Below are 16751 nucleotides of genomic sequence, written 5' to 3'. Positions count from 1 at the left end.
GAAATAATGTGGTTATTAACTGTTGAAAGAGTAATGTGTGTGTGTGTGCGCGCGCCCATGTTTGTTTGTGTGTGTGTAGCGGGCCAGCTGGCAGGTAACTCGTCGGTGGAGATGTACCGCCAGGTCCTCCTTTCAGGGTGTCGCTGTATCGAGTTGGACTGCTGGAAGGGACGCACCACCGAAGAAGAACCTGTCATCACACACGGATTCACCATGACAACTGAAATCTCCTTCAAGGTAAACTGTCTGGAACCAGAGAGATAGAGGAGAGAGAGAGAAGGGAGCAAAAGAGAGGAGGGAGAGGGGTCGAGGAAGGAAGAGAGAGCTGGAAAGAGAGAGAGCAACAGATTGTTTGAGTAACAGGGACACAGAGGCAACGATTTGCGTGGTGTTTAGTATGGTAGAGAGCAACAGGAGAGAGGGGAGGAGAGAATAATTGAAGCACGGAGGGGTAAAGGAGAGAAGCAGAGGGAAGAACGAATAAGCCCAGGGAGAGGAGAGGAGGAAAGGAGGGAGCCAGGCCTAGGGTGGAGAAGAGATTGATTGATAGAGGGGAATTTGGTCTTTATTAATGAGAGTACTAAGTGCAAGAGAAGTTGGATTGAGAGTAAAGTAGAAATGTGTAAGTGGACTGGTAGAGGGAATGAGAGACGGAGAGAGAGTAGGGGAAGTGTGTGTGATAGAGACAGAGGTAAAGCTATTAAGTGCATTAAATGCATTAGTGTTTGTAAAATGGTTGTAAATTTCACTTAACCACTTCATCTGTAACCATTTAACACTCCCTATCAGATGTTCAATGAGTCAACAAGCTCTACACCAGTTGCTCTCCACATCACTGTAAATACTGTATAATACCAATATTGTACTTCAAATATTCCTATATTTTGGTTTAGCCTGACCAGAGGTCATTTGGTTAAGAGTTGATGAAAATCTGAGCCGTTTCAACGCACATCTATGAAACTAGATTCACCAATTCTGATCAGCGATCACATTCATTGATCTTTGCTCCCATTGGTCCTTGACCAGTTCTGACACCCTGTCTGTCTGTTCCGTGTCTATAGGAAGTGATTGAGGCCATAGCAGAGTGTGCCTTCAAGACCTCCCCTTTCCCTGTCATCCTCTCCTTTGAGAACCACGTGGACTCGTGAGTCAACAACTCTCACGGCTCTGTGTGTTATCCAGTTTACCTTTGTTTGATGTCTTTGATGGATGTACACACCACCAACGTCCCTATTTGTTTAACTTCAGTTCAAACGGTGATTCTGAACCTCTGTGAGTCTATAGCTATGTTAGTGCCATTTTAACTGCCATGCTAATGCTCGCCACTCTTATGTCATGAGCTAATTAACTGTATGCTAATGTTAGCCAGTCGTATAGTAGGGCATTAGCTAATAGCTACATGGTAATACTAGCTACTCTGAAGCCATTAGCTAGCTACATGCTAATGTAGCGAAGGTGGTTTGGTGAGCCACGTTTGCATGTTGAGTAACCCTGCCTGAGACTTGAAGACTTGGCTTAGCTCCTCGGTGTGCAAACACAATCTTGTGGCGCGCATGAGACCCAGGTTGGAACTGTAGTTTGGTCACATTGGTGGCATGGTCCAGATGGGGTGTCTGCAAGGAGTAGGTTACAGAGGGATAAAGTGTAACTTAGCCTAGGTCATTTGTTGAACCACACCCGCATGATGTGTGACCTTGCCTGAGACTTGCTTTAGCTTCCCCAGGACACCCAGGTTCGAATCCCAAACGGTCACAGCAACACTATCCACTCCAATAGTCAATGTCTAAATACTAACATTAGGCCACTGTGAGGTGATTGTAAGGGTGTTAACGGTGTGTGTGTGTTGCCTCCCAGGCCAAAGCAGCAGGCCAAGATGGCGGAATACTGCAGATCAATATTTGGAGACATGTTACTGACCGACCCTCTGGAGAAGTACCCTGTAAGTAGAGAAGGCACACTCATGTTCACACACTATACACACGCATTGTCAAACGCACCGTTCTAGACACCTTTATGGCATGTACCTGTGAGTGTGAAGTGTTCCTCTCCCCTCCGTCACCCCTGAGCAGCCATCTGAACAGCCTCGTGGACTAAACCTAGAAGTCTACCCTGCCTCTGTTCATCTCTCTATCTATCTCTCTATCTATCTCTCTCTATCTATCTCTCTCTCTATCTCTCTCTCAATTCAATTTCAATTCAAGGGGCTTTATTGGGATGGGAAACGTATGTTAACATTGCCATCTCTCTCTCTCTCTCCCTACCTACCTACCCGTCTATCTCTCTCTCTCTCACCCTTCCATCTCCCTTTATCCAAACATACCCTTTTCACCTGTCTGCAATTACAATCACATGGTTCTCTCCCTCACTATCAATCAGACCCTTACCCGGCTATCAGAGGTTAAACTGCATATGGGCAGTCTCTCATGGTAGAATGAATGGAGACGGGTTTCTATGCATGTGTGTTGTGTTACGGGGTAATCTGTATGCTGTATTTCTTGGAAACCCTTTATCTACTCCCCCCCCCCCCAGTTGCCATGGCTACCAGTGAAAAGCTTGCGTTGTCCCTTTGTGGAAGAACTTTTTCCTCCGAGCCCATTCTTACGTAACGGCAATCAAACACACGCACGCACGAACGCACTCACAAGCACAGACAGACAAGGACACAGAGACACCTACAGTTACCATCCGGCCCTTTAATCAGCAGTGAACTGTTGGTCGTTGTCCCTGGTGGAATGAAGGAGCGTAACTTTACACATTACCTCACTGGGTGCAACAGCAGTAGGGCTAGTGTGTGTGTGTGCGTGTGCGTGTGCGTGTGTGCGTGTGCGTGTGCGCGTGTGTGTGTGCGTGCGTGTGCGCATAAGCCCTCCCAGTGAATGACTTGTTATCAGAGCAGTACTTTCTGAAAAGAGGTAGAGAGAAAGAGAGTCAGATATCCACTATCGAGTGAGTGATAAGTGGGCACAGAGAACAAAATGCCAGCTTCTCCCACTAGCCTCCCAGGTGCTTCCGTTTAAGGGGAAAATGCTCAACTCGTTTTCGAAGACAAGTGGATATGGCAGATGCTCATAAGTCTGATGCTGTTTAACCTTTTACTGCAGTGAGCTAAATCAGGGTCACACAGAGTGTTTCTTGGTAGTCCTAAACACATCTACTTTGAAACCAAAGTATACACCACACACACATGGTTATGGGCTTAAAAAAAAGAAGGCACATGTACCATGTCAGATATAGAGTTGAAATGTATTCAATTAAGAGTTTGCATCCCAACATTACATGTTATATACATCACAGAAGACTGAAATATAGCAAAACCGTTTGACACAGAAACACCGGATTTTCTTTGTTAAATGTTTGTGCGTTTTGTATTAACGATGAAATTCTGAAAGATATGAATAACACTCCACCTATGACGCCACTAGAGGTTTTGGTGATTGACTGCGAGGAAAGGGCCGCAGCTCAGGAAGTTGTTGAGCGTATGTGTGTGCCCGTGCGTACGCGTGCCTACATGTATGAGCGCCTGCGTGCGCGCGTGCGTGTGTGTGATGAGAAAAAACGTCTTCTGGTGCGCCATTATTAATGGGCATCAGCAGTGTGATCCAACAGAACAGAAATGTATCACATGAATTAACCAGTGTTGTGCTTACTCCAGCCTGCTCTCCAGAGAGAGAACGTGTTTATGGATATGCTCCCACTCTCCTCAAAGGAAGCATATTCAGGAGTGTAGAACGTTTTGAAGCTGTAAACTAAAAGCTTTTGAAGCTGTAAACTAAACACTTTTGAGGCTGTAAACTAAACACCTTTGAGGCTGTAAACTAAACACTTTTGAGGCTGTAAACTAAACAATTTTGAGGCTGTAAACTAAACACTTTTGAGGCTGTAAACTAAACACACTGCCAAACCAGCTTGTAATGGCCTTTTTTTTCTCATTCAGTTCACTAAGCCTTTAACACTATGACCAGCACCTTCTCATCGTCACAACACTAAGTTTGTTTTGATACCCTTGCCTACCACACACACCCACCAACGTGATCATTAGTAGGACCTTTGCTTGCGTGTTACTTTCACGTAAAGAGTAACTCATGTCTCTGCCTCGATGGCTCCCTCTCTCTCTCCCTTCACCCCTCTCTCTCCCTTCACCCCTCTCTCTCCCTTCACCCCTCTCTCTCCCTTCACCTCTCTCCCTTCACCCCTCTCTCTCCCTTCACCCCTCTCTCTCCCTTCACCTCTCTCCCTTCACCCCTCTCTCTCCCTTCACCCCTCTCTCTCCCTTCACCTCTCTCCCTTCACCCCTCTCTCTCCCTTCACCCCTCTCTCTCCCTTCACCTCTCTCCCTTAACCCCTCTCTCTCCCTTCACCCCTCTCTCTCCCTTCACCCCTCTCCCTCTCTCTCTCCCTTCACCCCTCTCTCTCCCTTCACCCCTCTCTCTCCCTTCACCCCTCTCTCTCCCTTAACCCCTCTCTCTCCCTTCACCCCTCTCTCTCCCTTCACACCTCTCTCTCTCCCTTCACCCCTCTCTCTCCCTTCACCCCTCTCTCTCCCTTCACCCCTCTCTCTCTCCCTTCACCCCTCTCTCTCTCCCTTCACCCCTCTCTCTCTCCCTTCACCCCTCTCTCTCCCTTCACCCCTCTCTCTCCCTTCACACCTCTCTCTCTCCCTTCACCCCTCTCTCTCCCTTCACCCCTCTCTCTCCCTTCACCCTCTCTCTCCCTTCACCCCTCTCTCTCTCCCTTCACCCCTCTCTCTTTGTCTCTAGTTGGAAGCAGGTGTACACCTGCCCAGTCCTATGGATCTGATGGGAAAGATTCTGGTGAAGAACAAGAAGAAACACATCAAGACATCGAGCACCAAGAAGAAACTGTCAGAGCAGGCCTCCAACACCTACAGCGACTCATCCAGTGTGCATGAGCCTTCTTCTCCCAGCACAGGTATGGGACACACACACAGCAGCGGCAGCAGCAGAAAGACACGTCTCTTGTAGGCCATTCGCACACAGAGGGTGGTTATTCGATTTATAACGAAGTGCAACGCTGCGAGTCAGCAGAAGTACTGGTGGGAGAATTGTTTGCCAATCATAAATCCTACATCTTATAGTAAGAAATGGCTGTAGTTGATCATCCATCGCTTTCATGGCCCTCTCCATCAGTGACCTGTGTTATTGACTATTTCATATACTCATACACTCCCAGTCCCACCCCGGGCACACACACTCACTGGTGGGGCCGAAAGTCTAGCTCCGGTGCGCATGCGTGTATATCAACCTAGGCGTGTGTGTGTGTGTGTGTGTGTGTGTGTGTGTGTGTGTGTGTGTGTGTGTGTGTGTGTGTGTGTGGGTTAGTTTTATAACTACCCAGCAGACAGCCCTGCTGTACCAGGGACAGGCAGGCGGCAGGATCGATGCTCTTTGCATTCCCCTTCACACAGAATCACCCGGCATCCATCAACAGCAGCCTACTGGGGCTTCCAGCCACGCGCCATACTCATACACTAGTACACACTGCCCCCTGCTGGTAGACTCACAGACACACACTATGTCCTACACTACTGCAGCCCATGCTGATTTCTGAAGGATTTCACAGACAAATCAAATCACATTTTATTCGACACATGCTTCGTAAACAACAGGTGTAACTAACAGTGAAATGCTTACAGGCCCTTCCCAACAATGCAGAGAGAAAGAAAATAGAGAAATAATAGAAAAGTAATAACACATAATAATAATAATAATAATAATACAAGTAATAATACATACAGAATGAGTAACGATAACTTGGCTATATACACAGGGTACCAGTACCAAGTCGATTTGCAGGGGTACGAGGTAATTGAGGTAGATATGTAGGGATAAAATGATTAGACAACAGGATCGATAATAAACAGCAGCAGCAGCGTATGTGATTAGTCTATTTAACAAACTATTTAGCAGTCTTATGGCTTGGGGGTAGAAGCTGTTCAGGATCCTGTTGGATCCAGACTTGGTCTATTGGTACCGCTTGCCATACGGGAGCAGAGAGAACAGTCTATGACTTGGGTGGCTGGAGTCTGACAATCTGGTATAGAGGTCCAGGATGGCAGGTAACTGCCAAAATAAACACCAACATAACACGTCTCAATAGGGCGTTGGGCCACCACGAGCCACCAGAACAGTTTCAATGTACCTTGGCTGTACATTCTTTCACACAAAATGTCACGATTTGGTGTTTTGCTGATGGTGGTGGAAGACGCTGTCTCAGGCACGGCTTCAGAATCTCCCACAAGGGTTCACTTGGGTTGAGATCTGGCTACTGAGACACGCACACACACACACACACACACACACACACACACACACACACACACACACACACACACACACACACACACACACACACACCCTTTAAACCATGTGCTCCTTTGAGACCCCTCTTTCAAAGTCCTTGAGATCTCTTCTTCTAGCCATGGTAGCCAAAATAATGGGCAACTGGGCTTTTTATACATGACCTTAAGCATGATGGGATATTAACTGGTTAATTAACTCAGGAACCAGACCAGTTTGGAAGCACCTGCATGCAATATACTCATTTACTCAAGTGTTTCCTTTATTTTGACAGTTACCTGTATATCCAGTGGGAGCTGGTGGAGGGAGAAATATTTGGGACGGGTTCATTGTAATGGCTGGAATGGAAATAGTGTGTTTGATACTCTTCCATTCATTACAGTTCAGTCATTACAATGAGCCCATCCTCCGATTTCAGGAGACACCAGCCTCCATTGTGTATATCACATATTGGTTACTCATTATTTGTTGTCCACCAGGGTCGGCCAACCAGGAGATGACCGAGTCCTCCCAGCCTCTAGAGGTCGCTGAGCTCAGCCTCCGACCACAGGGCAGGAAGTCCATTGGTGAGTCATGCCCATGGTCACACCATCAGATAGATAACCCTCATTTACCTGGTCCTAAAACAACCCTTAGTAGCCTTATTTCTATAACCTAGTCCAGGGTTTCCCAAACTCGGTCCTCGGGACTCCAAGTGTTGCACGTTTTGGTTGTTGCCCTAGTGCTACACAGCTGATTCAAATAATCAACTAATCATCAAGCTTTGATCGTTTGAATCAGCTGTGTAGTGCTAGGGCAAAAAACTAAACGTGCACCCCGAGGCCGAGTTTGGGAAACCCTGACCTAGTCACTTCCTTTGTTTTTCCTTCCCCTATTCCCTTTCCCTAGCTCCTTCCCTTAATTCCTTTTCCTATCCTATCTAGGGTTGCATTCTGGGAACTTTCAATAAATTCCCTAGTTTTCCACAAATTCCCTTCTAAGTCCGGGTATACTCCAACCGGGATTTCAGGAAAACCAGGGAATTTATTGAAAGTTTCCAGACTTTTGCAACCCTGTCCCAAGCTCCCTCCCCCCTTTTCCGTTCCCTAACGTCCCCATGGTGCAAGCTGCCGTAAACCCACTACAAGGCTTGGTGGGTCTGTCCCCATATTGCTTACACCTTCATTCACCCCCTTCAGAACTCCAAACCCTGGCGGTTGCTTTCTGACAATGAAGCCTTCAGAAATCACTAGCATGTAGCCAGAGAAGCTAACTTAAACCTGCCCTTGTCTTTCAGGTGAAGTTGAGGCAGAGAGTGACGATGATGATGATGATGATGATGACTGTAAAAAGGGGTCCATGGATGAGGTAAGTAGCCTACAAAACATCTTCATTCTTTCTCCAGCAGCCTCAGGTGTCTCCTGTTTATCTGTGCCGAGGCTGCCCCCTAGTGGAGATTCACAGAAATACACTTTACTCTTGAGCTATGTCCCGACAGTCAAACAAGGAGAGTAAAGGAGAGGAGAAGAGAGGAGGCTGTTCTCTCTCTAACTGTGTGTTGTGTGATCCTCCTCCAGGGTACAGCGGGCAGCGAGGCGTTTGCCACAGAGGAGATGTCCAACCTGGTCAGCTATGTCCAGCCAGTCAAATTTAACTCTTTCGAGGCCTCCAAAAGTAAGACCTTCACTCCACAACTCAACACCTATTTAGACCACACCTGTTCAGAAGAACAACACCATACACACTCATTTGAATATTCCATGTGATTGTGAACCACATTTTTTGGCACTGTGAATACACTGTCTCAAGTTGTTCTGTTACAGATTCACTCTTTCAAATGTTGCTGCATATTAAAAAAAAACTAGTAGAATCAATTCCGTAAGTTATGCCATTTTCAAAATTAATTAATCAATCAATTTCCAGAGATCAATCGGAGCTATCAGATGTCATCGTTTGTGGAGACCAAAGCCTTGGAGCAACTCACCAAGTCACCTGTGGAGTTCGTCGAGTATCCTTCCCGCTCTGTGTGGATTATTGAAAAGATTTCTGTTCAAATCTTTTCCTTTTTTTTGAAACTGTCTCGAGTGAAGAAGTACATCAACATCAATGTAAACTTGTAAATCACCTTCCCTGGTTAAGTAAAAGTAGGGAGACCGGGGATCAAAGTAACACTTTTAGGCTTGTGCTTATTATGAAAATATCATTTGAGTTAGATTAATAATATTTTTATACAAAAAATGTGTCAATAAAACAAAAAGAATTGATGGATTTTAACAAAACTTCTTAGGCTTGTAGTAATACTAACCAAGCATTAGCACATTGACTGACAGTTATTTCTAATTTGAGTTGAGTTATTAAGCTGTTACAACTGGCCCTGTGTTACTTTGTTCCCCGGTCTCCCCTATCCATGTAAGTACTAGATATCTCAGTGCAGAAGGTAAAACCCCTCTCCAGATGTCCTCTCCTTAACGGAGCGTGTCCAGGTATAACAAGCTGCAGCTGAGTCGTATCTATCCTAAAGGCACCAGAGTAGACTCCTCCAACTACAACCCTCAGCTCTTCTGGAATGCTGGCTGTCAACTGGTGGCCCTTAACTTCCAGACCATAGGTAAGACCTGATTCGTTTCGCACTAGACCATAGGTAAGACCTGATTTGTTTCGCACTAGAGCATAGGTAAGACCTGATTCGTTTCGCACTAGACAATAGGAAAGACCTGATTCGTTTCGCATTAGACCATAGGTAAGACCTGGTTCGTTTCACACTAGACCATAGGTAAGACCTGATTCATTTCACACTAGACCATAGGTAAGACCTGATTTGTTTCGCACTAGAGCATAGGTAAGACCTGATTCGTTTCACACTAGACCATAGGTAAGACCTGATTCGTTTCACACTAGACCATAGGTAAGACCTGATTTGTTTCGCACTAGACAATAGGAAAGACCTGATTCGTTTCGCATTAGACCATAGGTAAGACCTGGTTAGTTTCGCATTAGACCATAGGTAAGACCTGGTTCGTTTCGCATTAGACCATAGGTAAGACCTGGTTCGTTTCGCATTAGACCACAGATAACCATTGGTTTCTCAAATGATTGCCTCGCCTGGTTCACCAACTACTTCTCTGATAGAGTTCAATGTGTCAAATCGGATGGCCTGTTGTCCGGGCCTCTGGTAGTCTCTATGGGGGTGCCGCAGGGTTAAATTCTTGGGCCAACTCTTTTCTCTGTATACATCAATGATGTCGCTCTTGCTGCTGGTGAGTCTCTGATCCACCTCTACGCAGACGACACCATTCTGTATACTTATGGCCCTTCTTTGGACACTGTGTTAACAACCCTCCAGACGAGCTTCAATGCCATACAACTCTCCTTCCGTGGCCTCCAACTGCTCTTAAATACAAGTAAAACTAAATGCATGCTCTTCAACCAATCGCTGCCTGCACCTGCCCGCCCGTCCAGCATCACTACTCTGGACGGTTCTGACTTAGAATATGTTGACAACTACAAATACCTAGGTGTCTGGTTAGACTGTAAGTTCTGCTTCCAGACTCACATCAAACATCTCCAATCCAAAGTTAAATCTAGAATTGGCTTCCTATTTCGCAACAAAGCATCCTTCACTCATGCTGCCAAACATACCCTCGTAAAACTGACCATACTACCGATCCTCGACTTCGGTGATGTCATTTACAAAATAGCCTCCAATACCCTACTCAATAAACTGGATGCAGTCTATCACAGTGCCATCCGTTTTGTCACCAAAGCCCCATATACTACCCACCACTGTGACCTGTACGCTCTCGTTGGCAGGCCCTCGCTTCATACTCGTCGCCAAACCCACTGGCTTCAGGTCATCTACAAGACCCTGCTAGGTACAGTCCCCCCAAATCTCAGCTCACTGGTCACCATAGCAGCACCCACCTGTAGCACGCACTCCAGCAGGTATATCTCTCTGGTAACCCCCAAAGCCAATTCCTCCTTTGGCCGTCTCTCCTTCCAGTTCTCTGCTGCCAATGACTGGAACGAACTACAAAAATCTCTGAAACTGGAAACACTTATCTCCCTCACTAGCTTTAAGCACCAGCTGTCAGAGCAGCTCACAGATCACTCCATTATTTCTATTTCTAGTTTGCACTTTCTTCCACTGCAAATCTACCATTCCATTGTTTTACTTGCTGTATTGTATTTACTTTGCCACCATGGCCTTTTTTGCCTTTACCTCCCTTATCTCACCTCATTTGCTCACATTGTATATAGACTTATTTTTCTACTGTATTATTGACTGTATGTTTGTTTTACTCTATGTGTAACTCTGTGTTGTTGTATGTGTCGAACTGCTTTGCTTTATCTTGGCCAGGTCGCAATTGTAAATGAGAACTTGTTGAAATAAATAAAATAAATAAAAATAAGACTTGATTCGTTTCACACTAGACAATAGGAAAGACCTGATTCGTTTCGCACTAGACAATAGCAAAAACCTGATTCGTTTCGCATTAAACCATAGGTAAGACCTGATTCGTTTCACACTAGACCATAGGTAAGACCTGGTTCGTTTCGCACTAGACAATAGGAAAAACCTGATTCGTTTCGCATTAAACCATAGGTAAGACCTGATTCGTTTCACACTAGACCATAGGTAAGACCTGGTTTGTTTCGCATTAGACAATAGATAAGACCTGATTTGTTTCACACTAGACAATAGGAAAGACCTGGCACTACTATTGGTAAGGGCTACATCAGTATACCATCGGCTTGTTGCGGTTGGTGTTAGTGGTTGGTATAGTGATACTAGTGAATTGGGGAAGTACTGTTTGATCTTGTATTTCTGTAACTCTCTCATTCACTCTCTATCCCCTTCTCTCAATTCAATGTCACGTCCTGACCAGTGAAAAGGGTCATTTGCCATAGTAGAATGGTCAGGGCGTGGCAGGGGGGTTGTTTTGTGTGTTTTGGGGTTTGTTTGTTTCTAGGGGAATTTGTTCTAGTTTTCTATTTCTATGTTTCGTTTTCCAGGTTTGGCCGAGTATGGTTTCCAATCAGAGGCAAGTGTCTTTCGTTGTCTCTGATTGGAATCCATACTTAGGCAGCCTGTTTTCCTTTGGGTTTTGTGGGTGGTTGCTTTCTGTTTAGTGTGTTAGTATACCTGACAGAACTGTTTGGCTGTCGTTTGTTTTTCCTTTGTGAAGTGCTTTTTTCATTAAAAGTAAAAGATGAGCACTCAACACGCTGCGCCTTGGTCTCTTCACGACGACGCCTGTGACATTCAATGGCTTTATTGGCATGGGAAACATATGTTAACATTGCCAAAGCAAGTGAAGTAGATAATAAACAAAAGTGAAATAAACAATAAAAATTAACAGTTAACATTACACTCACAGAAGTTCCAAAAGAATAAAGAATTTTCAAATATCATATTATGTCTATATACGGTGTTGTAACGATGTCCAAATAGTTAAAGTACAAAAGTGAAAATAAATAAACATAAATATGGGTTGTATTTACAATGATGTTTGTTCACTGGTTGCCCTTTTCTTGTGGCAACAGGTCACAAACCTTGCTGCTGTGATGGCACACTGTGGTATTTCACCCAGTAGATATGGGAGTTTATCAAAATTGGGTTTGTTTTCGAATTTATTGTGGATCTGTGTAACCTGAGGGAAATATGTGTCTCTAATATGGTCATACATTTGGCAGGTGGTTAGGAAGTGCAGCTCAGTTTCCAGCTAATTTTGTGGGCAGTGTGCACATAGCCTGTCTTCTCTTGAGAGCCAGGTCTGCCTTCGGCAGCCTTTCTCAATATCATGGCTATGCTCACTGAGTCTGCACATAGTCAAAGCTTTCCTTAAATTTGGGTCATTCACAGTGGTCAAGTATTCTGCCACCATGTACTCTCTGTTTAGGGCCAAATAACATTCTAGTTTGCTCAGTTTTTTTGTTAATTCTGTCCAATGTGTCAAGTAATTATCTTTATGTTTTCTCATGATTTGGATGGGCTGTCCTGGGGCTCTGTGGGGTCTGTTTGTGTTTGTAAACAGGACCAGCTTGCTTAGGGCACTCTTCTCCAGGTTCATCTCTATGTAGGTGATGGCTTTGTTATGGAAGGTTTGGGAATCGCTTCCTTTTAGGTGGTTGTAGAATTTAACGGCTCTTTTCTGGATTTTGATAATTAGCGGGTATCGGCCTAATTCTGCTCTGCATACATTATTTGGTGTTTTACTGTGTACACTGAGGATATTTTTTCAGAATTCTGCATTCAGAGTCTCAATTTGGTGTTTGTCCCATTTTGTGAATTCCTGGTTGGAGAGCGGACCCCAGAACTCACAACCATAAAGGGAAATGGGTTCAATAACTGATTCAAGTATTTTTAGCCAGATTTTAATTGGTATGTTGAATTTATGTTCCTTTTGATGGCATAGAAGGCCCTTCTTGCCTTGTCTCTCAGCTCGTTCACAGCTTTGTGTAAGTTACCTGTGGCGCTGATGTTTAGGCCGAGGTTTGTATAGTTTTTTGTGTGCTCTAGGGCAACGGTGTCTAGATGGAATTTATATTTGTGATCCTGGCGACTGGACCTTTTTTGGAACACCATTATTTTTGTCTTACTGAGATTTACTGCCAGAGCCCAGGTCTGACAGAATCTATGCAGAAGATCTAGGTGCTGCTGTAGGCCCTCCTTGGTGACAGAAGCACCAGATCATCAGCAAACAGTAGACATTTGACTTCAGATTCTAGTAGGGTGAGTCTTTCTCAATCTCTTTCTCCCTCTCCCCCTCTCTCTTTCCCTCACTCCTCCCTCTCCCTCCTTCTCTCTCTCCATCAGACCTGTCCATGATGTTAAACCTGGGCATGTATGAGTACAACGGGAAGTGTGGCTACAGGCTGAAACCAGAGTTCATGAGACGACCGGACAAACACTTTGATCCCTTCGCTGAGAGCACTGTGGACGGCATCGTAGCCAACACGCTGTCTGTGAAGGTGCTTATCTGTGTGTTCCGCGCACAGTTAGTGCGTGTTTGAATGTATGTGTATGTGTGCACGGACTTTACAGCTCTCTTCTGTTCTTATCATCCTCATCTATCTGTCTCCAGATCATCTCAGGCCAGTTCCTGACCGATAAGAAGGTGGGGACGTATGTGGAGATAGACATGTTTGGTCTGCCGGTGGACACCAGAAGGAAAGGTTTTAAGACCAAGACGTCTCAGGGCAACGCTGTCAACCCTGTCTGGGAGGAGGAGGCCTTCACACTCAAGAAGGTAAAGCATAATATAGGGCAGACTGTTATGGGATTTGTAGTTCTTTAAGGTGAAACATATACAGTGGGGAGAACAAGTATTTGATAACCTGCAAAATCGGCAGTGTTTCCTACTTACAAAGCATGTAGAGGTCTGTAATTTTTATCATAGGTACACTTCAACTGTGAGAGACGGAATCTAAAACAAAAATCCAGAAAATCACATTGTATGATTTTTAAGTAATTAATTTGCATTTTATTGCATGACATAAGTATTTGATACATCAGAAAAGCAGAACTTAATATTTGGTACAGAAATCTTTGTTTGCAATTACAGAGATCATACGTTTCCTGTAGTTCTTGACCAGGTTTGCACACACTGCATCAGGGATTTAGGCCCACTCCTCCGTACAGACCTTCTCCAGATCCTTCAGGTTTCGGGGCTGTCGCTGGGCAATACGGACATTCAGCTCCCTCCAAAGATTTTTTATTGGGTTCAGGTCTGGAGACTGGCTAGGCCACTCCAGGACCTTGAGATGCTTCTTATGGAGCCACTCCTTAGTTGCTCTGGCTGTGTGTTTCGGGTCGTTGTCATGCTGGAAGACCCAGCCACGACCCATCTTCGATGCTCTTACTGAGGGAAGGAGGTTGTTGGCCAAGATCTCGCGATACATGGCCCCATCCATCCTCCCCTCAATACGGTGCAGTCGTCCTGTCCCCTTTGCAGAAAAGCATCCCCAAAGAATGATGTTTCCACCTCCATGCTTCACAGTTGGGATGGTGTTCTTGGGGTTGTACTCATCCTTCTTCTTCCTCCAAACACAGCGAGTGGAGTTTAGACCAAAAAGCTCTATTTTTGTCTCATCAGACCACATGACCATCTCCCATTCCTCCTCTGGATCATCCAGATGGTCATTGGCAAACTTCAGACGGGCCTGGACATGCGCTGGCTTGAGCAGGGGGACCTTGCGTCGCTGCAGGATTTTAATCCATGACGGCGTAGTGTGTTACTAATGGTTTTGAGACTGTGGTCCCAGCTCTCTTCAGGTCATTGACCAGGTCCTGCCGTGTAGTTCTGGGCTGATCCCTCACCTTCCTCATGATCATTGATGCCCCACGAGGTGAGATCTTGCATGGAGCCCCAGACCGAGGGTGATTGACCATCATCTTGATCTTCTTCCATTTTCTAATAATTGCGCCAACAGTTGTTGCCTTCTCATCAAGCTGCTTACCTATTGTCCTGTAGCCCATTCCAGCCTTGTGCAGGTCTACAATTCTATCCCTGATGTCCTTACACAGCTCTTTGGTCTTGGCCATTGTGGAGAGGTTGGAGTCTGTTTGATTGAGTGTGTGGACAGGTGTCTTTTATACAGGTAACGAGTTCAAACAGGTGCAGTTAATACAGGTAATGAGTGGAAAACAGGAGGGCTTCTTAAAGAAAAACTAACAGGTCTGTGAGAGCCGGAATTCTTACTGGTTGGTAGGTGATCAAATACTTATGTCATGCAATAAAATGCAAACTAATTACTTAAAAATCATACAATGTGATTTTCTGGATTTTTGTTTTAGATTCCGTCTCTCACAGTTGAAGTGTACCTATGATATAAATTACAGCCCTCTACATGCTTTGTAAGTAGGAAAACCTGCAAAATCGGCAGTGTATCAAATACTTGTTCTCCCCACTGTATACTGTATAATATATTGTGATTGCTACAAACCTTTTTTTGCCTGTCACCAGTATCCTTGACATTGATTGTTACTTGTATTTACAGTGTCAGTCAAAAGTTTGGACACATGTACTCATTCAAGGGTTTTTCTTTACTTTTACTATTTTCTACATTGTAGAATAACAGTGAAGACATCAACACTGTGGAATAACACATATGGAATCATGTAGTAACCAAAAAAGTGTTAAACAAATCAAAATATATTTTAAATTTGAGATTCTTCAAAGTAGCCCAAGGAGGTGTGTGTGTGTGTGTGTGTGTGTGTGTGTGTGTGTGTGTGTGTGTGTGTGTGTGTGTGTGTGTGTGTGTGTGTGTTCATCCCCACGCATATAGTGTAATGTCTTTTATTCTCATGTCTACAAAAAAATACAAATAATATTGTGTGTATTTGTTTAATATGAATTGTTGAGGAAGAGCTTGCCAGCAAGCATCCTCTGCCAAATAAAGGTGGCAAATAAACTTGGATTGGATCATGATCTTAGCCCGTTTAGATCATCCAGGTTAATGTTGTCAACCCTGTCTGCGAGGAGGAGGCTTTCATCCTCGAGAAACCCATAGGGAGAAATAATGTTCTATTGAATTATTTGTGTAAATCACTGTTTAAAACATCACGGAGCACATTTTTATGGGATTTGTAGTTCTTTAAAACCAATAAGTCCCAGGTTAATGTGTCCTTCCATGGGTGTATGTTTGTGTGTCTGTGATGGTTCCTCAGGTGGTTCTGCCCACTCTGGCCTCGATGAGGATTTCTGTGTTTGAGGATGGAGGGAAGTTCATTGGACATCGCATCATTCCTGTGAATGCCATCCGCCCAGGTGAGGCCTATAGCTTAATAGTCTGACTGACTACCATTCTGGTCCATTTTTCTGCTTGAGTGATACTGTGTAACAGTCCTTTAACTTCTGATCACTCACCCCTGTGTGTGTGTGTGTGTGTGTGTGTGTGTGTGTGTGTGTGTGTGTGTGTGTGTGTGTGTGTGTGTGTGTGTGTGTGTGTGTGTGTGTGTGTGTGTGTGTTCCAGGTTACCACTACATTGGTCTGAGGAATGAGAAGAACCAGGCTCTGACCCTCCCTGCTCTGTTTGTCTATGTAGAGGTCAAGGACTATGTCCCTGATACATTCGCAGGTACAGTGGCTGACATACCTTATAGAATACTGGTATAGAACTAACCATAGAGCTATAACTATGTTTATGTTTCCACTGGCTTGCATAACATCATCGATGATACATTCTGTTCCCCCCGTTCTCTTCCTCAGATGTTATCGAGGCGTTGTCCAATCCCATCCGTTACGTCAACCTGATGGAGCAGAGAGCCAATCAACTGGCAGCTCTCACTCTGGAGGAGGGAGCAGAGGAGGAGGACAGCAAAGAGGTGTGTGTGTCGTCCGTCACCCCCACACTAATAAGTAACAGATCAATGAGCATCTCCCCAGGCAGTAGGCCTGTCTCTTTGTGAAGAGATGATTGGGTTAGAGCTATTGACCAGGGCTTAGGAAATA

At 44.8% G+C, this 16751-nt stretch overlaps 1 protein-coding gene across 5 annotated transcripts in view; it reads left to right on the top strand.

Annotated features, from left to right (window-relative positions):
* The window catches only part of LOC106571556 (1-phosphatidylinositol 4,5-bisphosphate phosphodiesterase beta-1), a 227969-nt gene that overhangs the window by 178217 nt on the left and 33001 nt on the right, over positions 1–16751 (top strand). For all 5 annotated transcript variants that reach the window (XR_006759204.1, XM_045695875.1, XM_045695874.1 and 2 more), the window contains exons 11-24: positions 80–237; positions 1062–1144; positions 1855–1939; positions 4758–4929; positions 6797–6883; positions 7594–7664; positions 7874–7970; positions 8220–8304; positions 8780–8904; positions 13114–13268; positions 13382–13546; positions 15967–16066; positions 16273–16377; positions 16509–16624. Coding sequence is in view for 4 of the 5 variants with exons in the window: in XM_045695875.1 (XP_045551831.1) it covers positions 80–237; positions 1062–1144; positions 1855–1939; positions 4758–4929; positions 6797–6883; positions 7594–7664; positions 7874–7970; positions 8220–8304; positions 8780–8904; positions 13114–13268; positions 13382–13546; positions 15967–16066; positions 16273–16377; positions 16509–16624 (1604 nt within the window). In the remaining variant the exon portion in view is untranslated. The remainder of the gene's footprint in view (positions 1–79; positions 238–1061; positions 1145–1854; positions 1940–4757; positions 4930–6796; positions 6884–7593; positions 7665–7873; positions 7971–8219; positions 8305–8779; positions 8905–13113; positions 13269–13381; positions 13547–15966; positions 16067–16272; positions 16378–16508; positions 16625–16751) is intronic.

Source organism: Salmo salar, chromosome ssa15 (genome assembly GCF_905237065.1).
Source record: "Salmo salar chromosome ssa15, Ssal_v3.1, whole genome shotgun sequence".
Taxonomy (NCBI): Eukaryota; Metazoa; Chordata; class Actinopteri; order Salmoniformes; family Salmonidae; genus Salmo; species Salmo salar.
The sequence above is the reverse complement of the archived record's forward strand: the minus strand, read 5'-3'. Positions and strand labels throughout refer to the sequence as shown.